This window comes from Ranitomeya imitator, chromosome 2 (genome assembly GCF_032444005.1).
Source record: "Ranitomeya imitator isolate aRanImi1 chromosome 2, aRanImi1.pri, whole genome shotgun sequence".
NCBI classification, from domain to species: domain Eukaryota; kingdom Metazoa; phylum Chordata; class Amphibia; order Anura; family Dendrobatidae; genus Ranitomeya; species Ranitomeya imitator.
The window spans coordinates 514,158,440-514,166,643 of NC_091283.1; the positions used below are offsets into that span (position 1 = coordinate 514,158,440).

Sequence of the window (8,204 nt, forward strand, 5' to 3'; positions counted from 1 at the left end):
GCCGATCGCATATGACGTACTATTGCGTCCTTGGGAAGAAAAGCCCACCCCACATGGACGCAATAGTACGTCTAATGGCAGAAAGGGGTTAATGCATCCCAGAATTGCATTTGCCTTTTTTGCTGCTGCATCACACTGTTGACTCATGTTTAGTTTATGATCTATTAGTATACCCAAGTATTTTTCACAAGTGCTGTTGCTTAGCCCTATTCCTCCCATTCTGTATATGCTTTTTTCATTTTTGTTGCCCAGATGTAGTACTTTGCATTTTTCCTTGTTAAAAACCATTGTTATTTGCTGCCCAATGCTCCAGTTTATTTATATCTTTTTGAATATTCTCTCTCTCTTCTCTAGTATTAGCTATCCCTCCTAGCTTTGGGTCATCAGCAAATTTAATCAGTGTACCCTCAATTCCTTCATCTAGATCAGTATTTCCCAAACTCCAGTCCTCATGGAGCCCACGGGTCATGTTTTCCGGATTTCCGTAGTGTTGCACAGGTGAGACAATTCCTGATGCCTTGATGATATTTCCACTACTTGACCAATACTAAGTAAATCCTGAAAACATGACCCGTGGGGTCTGTGAGGACTGGAGTATGGGAAACACTGATCTAGATCATTGATAAAAATGTTGAACAATACAGGGCCCAGGACAGAACCCTGACATGACTTCACTCTCTGGTATCTGACACTGGAACGTTTGACTACCCTGCTCACGGCTTGTCCGTGAGTAGTGACTAGCATCACATGTTCTCTATTGGGAGAGCTAAGTAAACCGCTGCCATACTTATCTGGCATTGGCTTATCTATCATGTGATAGAATTCAAACCATCCATTCCTTATCGCCTCTGAAATTATTTGCTGGGGGTAATTTTGTTGGCCCCCCAAGAGATATTGGATGATGAGAGGACATGCCAAAGCAATCATATAAGAAGCCCCTGTGGGGTGATGGTCCCAATTTCTTGTTATGAGATGGGACACGTTATAAAAGGGACAGTGCACTTCTCTCCCACTATACAAGATTCTTCCATGTCATGTGAATCACTACCAAATAGGAATTCCAATGTGATTTTCTTCTGTTGCATCCCCCTCTAATCTGTACAAGTTCCCATTGTCACAGATTAGAGGGGGATTATATTTGCTCCTTTGATTTTTAACTCATATTATAGATATGAAGATAAATTGTAACATTTTCTACATTTCTAGATTACCTAAAAATAGACTAATGCACTAATATTGTATATTTTGGCATGTATTCCCTCTCACAGGCGCATGTTCCCATTCCTCAGTTACCGTGTGTCAGGACTGGATACTCTGGCTCAGTACACTCTTCATGTGGATGTAGTTTTGGCAGATCAGAACCATTGGAGATTCCAAGGTGGAAAGTGGATCCAATGTGGCAAGGCTGAGGGCAACATGCCAGGTATTAATTCCAGGAAGATCGCAGAGGATTACTTATATTCTATGGATGTATCCAACACTAATAAATTAGCATATATACAAAACACTGCTGTAAGGTCAAACCCATAAAGAATCACTCCATCAATTTTTTTTGCTTACATAGTGCAGTATAGACTATTATTAACCCCTTCCCACCACAATCAATTTTCATTTGTACGCTTCTGTTTTTGTCTCCCCTTCTTTCAAGAGTTTTAACCTATTTATTTTTATTATTTTTTCATCAAAGCCATGTGAGGTCTTTTCTTTTGCAGGACGAGTTGTACATTTGAAGGACATCATTCATTTACAGTACAATGCAATAAAAAATGAAAAAAAAAAATCTGTGCGGTGAAATGGTAAAATCACACAATTCTCGATTTTTTTTGGGGGGGGGGTTTGTTTTGCGTTCAGGTCAATGGTTGGCAATTTCAAACACGTATGTACAGTATATATTTATTTTAAGTGGTAAAATGTATTTTTTTTTAATGTTATAAAAAAAAATTAAAAATGTTTTTGTTTTGCCATATTTTTTTTTCCAGCAAAGTAGCATGGGGTACGTGATGTTTTGATTGCTATTTATTGGATTTTTTGTGGAAGGAAAGGCAACCAAAAAAAAAATGGCAATTCTAGCATTTTGATATTTTTTTTCTTTTGAATCACAATTTTTAACATACCGTACATGTTTAACAATGTTATATTTTGATCACATTTTATGGGTGTGAAGAAATCAAATATGGTAATTTTTTATCACTATTTTTAAATGGGGAAAGGGAGTGAAATAAGCTGAGAGCTGCCAGAAGGGATTTGGTAAGTGATGTTGCAATCCTGTATTTCACAGGAATTCAGAGATTGATGTTCTGGCAACACATCAATGCATGCAATAGACAAGTTCTCAGCCTGGAGAACACGATCACGACACAACTTCCTACAATGAAGTATGAAATGTATAGATGTAACTGAGATGGGATTAAATAAATTAAACAGATAAAATATTGATAGTGAGTAAGCATATGTGCAAAAAAAATAGCTGGAGTGCTTCTTTTAGTAAAATATTGCTTAAAATCAGAACAGGGTGCTACAAGTTTACCCACAAGACATGCAAATATGAATGAAAGACAATAACACCGATATTAGAATAGTTGCAAAGGAAATGAATCCCCCAAAAAAACAAAAATAGCAAAAAATGGTAAGTGATTAAAGTGGTAGATAGATATAGTAGTGATGATAAAATTCATTTAAAATTAAACAACAAAACGAAGAAATATAACTTTTTGCACTGCCTTTTATGTTGAGCGTTTACTTACTTGCTTGGTATATTTCCTGACACAATCGGCCTATTTCATCTAAGATATAATAAATGATTCTTCTTTCCGATCTAGGAAACAGAATTTACCATCACCCTGATTCTCCTAACACTGGTGCACACTGGATGAGACAAGAAGTAACATTCAGCAAACTTAAACTGACCAACAACAAAGGAGCGTCTAGTAACCTGACACAGGTATGAAAACTTATATAAATGATTAGAGATGGTGCGAATCAATTCGCAGGAGTCAGTCCAGCGACCAACTCATTATTCTGTGGCCATGGGAAGGAAGCCCTGAGAGCCGCCTCCTACCTCCTGGTGTCCACGGCTATTCTTTTGATCACAGGCCTGGCATAACACCACATGTACATCACATGATAACAATGCCACTAAATCAAAAGTGGGAAAGAAAAAGGAAATGGTGATACCGACAGGTAAAAGGCGGTTCAAAGTGCTCCCTTCCAACGGACACAGATTACCGAACTTGGCCTGGTCGATGTACTGTGCCGTGCAAATCGATCTGTACCATCTCTAATACAGATGTGTATACCGATTCGCTACAACATTAAAACTTAAAATTTTGTACTACATGGCTATGCCGCACAATACACAAATTTATTCACACAACAATATTTGGTCAGTATTTTAATCAGTGTTTGTATGCCAAGGCCAGGAGAGAAACTTACAGAGAAAAACTATAATTGAAAGATTGACACCTGTTCTATGTTTCGGAGACATTCATGGTTTTGGAAAATACTGATGAAATACTGATCAAAAATACTGATGTCTGAACAAGGCCTCACGTAGCGTGATGGCACCTTTCACTCATAGCCAGGGCTGTGGAGTTGGTAAGCCAAACCTCCGACTTCTCAATTTCCCTGACTCCGACTCTACAGCAATGGTCACTACTGAGAATGTACATAAAGTGCAGCACAGATTCATCTCAACTAAAAGCCCAGATCAGGAACAGAACAGACATTTATAGGACATTTCAGAACTTTCCCAAATTATTCTGAAAACATTTACAGCACATCCTGCACTGATCTACTGTACCCAATTTGTTATATATTTTATGATTCTAAGTCGCCCCATTTTATATCGATTTCGACTCCATCAAAAAATATTCCACAGCCCTCATCATAGCCAGCATTCACTTTTCCAAAAATTTGTGCTATAGTAGTCATTATGTAAGATCAGACCATACAGACCAGCATTCGTGCCCTGCGAGCATCAGTGAGCCTCGGGCACCTGTCACCTTGTCTCCAGTTTACCAGCTGTCCTTCTTGAACCTCTTTAGTAGATACTAATCACTTTATATTGGGAACACCCACAAGACCTGCTAATTTGATTATGCTCTAACACAGTCATATAACCATCACAATATGCCCAGTGTGAAAATTTCTCACGACACTTGCTCTTGTGCATTTTTCCAGCTTGCAACACATCAACTTCAAGAACTGAATGTTAACTTGCTGTATGCTATATCCATGGTCTGTTGGTACTTTGTTGCAGCCGGACCAGGACAATGAAAACTTCCTTTGCTGGCACTTGGGTTCCTCCAAGGACCTAGTAATCAAATGAGACGACCAGGAAGTTGGCATTCAAGTGTCAGCCAAAGAAGTTTTTGCTGCATTGATCCGGCTGCCTTGGAGTAGCAAAATGGACACCAGACCAGGCGTATTCTAATCATTTTGTTCAGTTCTAATCTTAATCCTTGACAGATGACATTTTAACTGGATAATGGAAGATATTCACCTCACATGTCGGTGGTTTTAGGGCAAAAACAGACCTGTCATATGGCTCAAACTCTGTACAGTGCAATGGCCAAAATTGCCAATGATATACGTTTCATAAACAAAGCCACTGCCCCTCCACCAACAGGCCACGTTTAGTATTTGGTGAGTTATTTACCTCAGTATTTTTAAGCCAAAACCAGGAGTGGAACAATTAGAGGAAAAGTATAATAGAAACATATGCACCACTTCTGGATTTATCACCCACTCCTGGTTTTGGTTTACAAATACTGAGGTAAAAAACTCACCAAATACTTAACGTGCGAATGATGCTATACGCGTTGCGGTTAGCTATAGTATTTAGCCACCTCCTTAATGAGATTGATTCCTTTCAATTAAGTTTCTATTCTGGCTGCAGTTATAAGAAACAATACTGTACTCACTTTCCTCTCACTCACTGTTGGACCCAGGGAAGGAGAGTACAGCACGGTTTCTTTTTATGACCAACAGCCACGGTTGACATTTAATTGAAAAGGAACAACCCCTTAATGCTATTGCCCATCAGTGTATATGTATTTTATCTTTACACTTGTGCACATCTGTATGTCAATATATGGCTACCCCGAGTTTGCACACACTGCTTTCCAATATGTATGGACCCCATAATCTTACTGCGTTCCACTATTAAAGAGATTATTACAGAATATGCATAAGCGAGGTATGATGATCTGACATGTACCATGACCTTACAGATGGTGGTTTTGCAGTCTCTACATAAGTACCAGCCTCGACTGCATGTGACACGATTGTCAGATTCAGGCAACCCAGAACCTCAAAGTCATACCTTCACCTTTCCAGAGACCCAATTCATAGCAGTTACCGCTTATCAAAATGCCGAAGTGAGTATTTGTTATGTTGCCTTTATTTCAGTAATAAAATCCTTTCATGTAGCAGCAAAAATGTATAAATATAAAGTAAAGGAGGGTCAGGAAGCAGATTTGCAATTAAAAGGTTATTCCCGACATTAACCGTAATCTATCCCCAAGATAGGTGATAACTTTCTGATCGTTGAGGATCTGACCGCTAGGAATTGGGACCCTACTAATACTGTTAGCGGGGCTCTGAAAATGCCACGTTGGAAAGAAGTGGCTGCGTATGTTTCCTACTGTTCCAATCGTTCTTCATGGGACAGCCAGAAAAAAAAATAATCAAGGACTGTACTCAGCTATATCCAGAATCCTATACAGAATAAGCAGCGGTGGGGTCCATGGGCATTTTAGACTCATTCTTGGTATAATACCCTAACAGCTCAGAAAGTTATCATCTATACTGTGGATAAGTGAGGTCTTTCAACATTGCAATAACCTCTTAATGTTTCATGAAGAAGTATTCTTGTTGTATGTTCCATCAAGGGAACATTCACATCACAGAGGAGGTCTAATGTTACATTACTTCTATGGTTGAAATCTTTGGCAGAAGCGTCTTCACTAGCTGATGTCCTAAATATACACCTATTACAAGCCTAAATTCAAGGCACTTCCATTATTGAACAGATATATCATATAGAGGCAAGGAAGCTTCTGCCGATTTATAAAAAATCAAATATTTATTAAATCAAGAAAGCATTAAAAACCTATAGAAAATAAATCATACAAGGGCAGCATCGGACTGGAGCACCTAGGGCCCACTAGAGAAAATCATTCTTGGGGCCCACTATGTAGCTACATAGAAATAAATACAAGACCACCAATTGTGTGGTAAAACACGCTAATATCAGGGTATAATATAAGGTAGTACACGTCTTAATTATGTATCAGGGGTTGGGGTAGCCCCCCTCACAGTATATAAAGTAGCCCACTCACAGAATATAATGCATGCAGAGAATAATGCAGCCCCCATAGGGTAGAATGTAGCACCCTTAGAGTATAGTGCAACCCTCGCATAAGGTATAATGCAGCCCCCCCATAGAATATAATGTAGCCCCCTCATAGGGTGTAATGCAGCCCCCTTCAAATAGTATAATAGAGTCCCGGACCCCCACAAAATAAATGTAGACCCCTCAGAGTATAATGCAGCCCCCTCATAAGGTATAGTGCAGCCCCTTCATGGAATATAATGTAGCCCCCTCATAGGGTATCACGCTGCCCCCTCTCATAGGGTAGCATGCAGCGTCCCTAATAGGATATCATACAGCTCCCCCCATAGAGTATAATGCAGCTCCCCCCATAGGGTATCATGCAGCTCACCCCATAGGGTATCATGCAGCTCACCCCCCCTTCCATAGGGTATCATGCAGCTCACTCCCCATTCCAATACATGCAGCTCACTCCTCCTTCCATACGGTATCAGGCAGCTCACCCTCCCCCCCCATAGGGCATCATGCAGCTCACACACCCCTCTTCCATACGGTATCATGCAGCTCACCCTTCCCCCATAGGGCATCATGCAGTTCCCCTCCTCCCCCCCATACAACCAGGAATCACTGATATTAAAAAAAAAAACAAAAAAAAAAAACACAACACTCTCTTCTATCTAAGCGGATTCCGGCAGCGGCTCTGCTCTGATGTCAGGATGTCGATGTCTGATGTCGGCCTCACACACAGCAGGTGCACGATGAAGGGATGTCATCGCGCACCTTCTGTGTGTCAGAGGCAAGGAGAATGATAGGAGAGGGAGCGTCATCTGATGCTCTCACCCCATTATCGAGCGCTGGGGGGTGGCGCTGGCAACGGGACCCCTGGCTTATGCCCCATAGCAGCCATGTGGGCTGGGGGCCCCTGAGGGAGCGGGGGCCATTGTCTGCGTTCTCTGATAGCGGGCAGTGTTTAGCCGCAGCTTGCGGCAAACACTGCTCGCTATTAAAGTGAAATGAATTCACTCCTCTCCACGCCCATGGGGGTCATGGGAAAGCATGTATATTCATTTCACTTTAGCAGCGGGGACAGGCTTAGGCTTCCTGTCACCTGCTGCTGCTCTGCTGGCACTGGGGGCCCCATAGCACCTGCGTGGTATGCCGCTATTAGCAACACCCCACTTTCTGGTGGCCCCTGGAGAAGCGGGGGCCCTAGGCAGCTGCTGGCACAGTATGCCAGTAGGTGTAAGAGCCTGGGCCCACCGGAGAATCCTCCGGTTCTCTGGTGGTCCAGTCCGACCCTGTACAAGGGATATACATAAGCAGAATCTGCTGTCTGCACTCTGAATACACCAAAGCCTCAGAGTAAAAAAGGCCTATTGGTATGTAGTGGCCTACAAAGACAAATTCAAATACATTCAAAAATTGTGGTATACACATAAAATACTGTGTCACCTTCTTTGTAAAAATGGGTTGTCTTTGTGGAACTACCTCAAATAAGCAATTTGTGACACAGTCAAACATAAACCATACTGGAACCAGAAGGCATTCGCAGGTTCAGAAGAAGTCTTAAATAAATGCATCACATGTTACCAGGAAATCTATAGATCTGTGGGTTCACACCACAATGCTTATTCAAATAGAAAATTGTTGTGATCTGATCTCTTGAAAAAAATGATGGGGCTTGTTTGTACATTAGTGTATAATGTGTCGTATCTATTGTAGATCACACAGCTGAAAATTGATCACAATCCATTTGCTAAAGGATTCCGGGATCACTGTGAATCACAAGTACCGAGTGGAATGATGGGGTCAGTAAGATGTCAGATTGCAAAACATGTGTCCCTGACTGTATGTTTCAATATCTGAATAG

General features: G+C 41.0%; 1 protein-coding gene across 1 annotated transcript in view; it reads left to right on the forward strand.

Annotated features, from left to right (window-relative positions):
- The window catches only part of TBX21 (T-box transcription factor 21), a 69,546-nt gene that overhangs the window by 60,445 nt on the left and 897 nt on the right, over positions 1–8,204 (forward strand). Inside the window, exons 2-5 of the mRNA XM_069751713.1 lie at positions 1,269–1,423; positions 2,820–2,941; positions 5,232–5,378; positions 8,057–8,142. Coding sequence (XP_069607814.1) covers positions 1,269–1,423; positions 2,820–2,941; positions 5,232–5,378; positions 8,057–8,142 — 510 coding nt within the window. The remainder of the gene's footprint in view (positions 1–1,268; positions 1,424–2,819; positions 2,942–5,231; positions 5,379–8,056; positions 8,143–8,204) is intronic.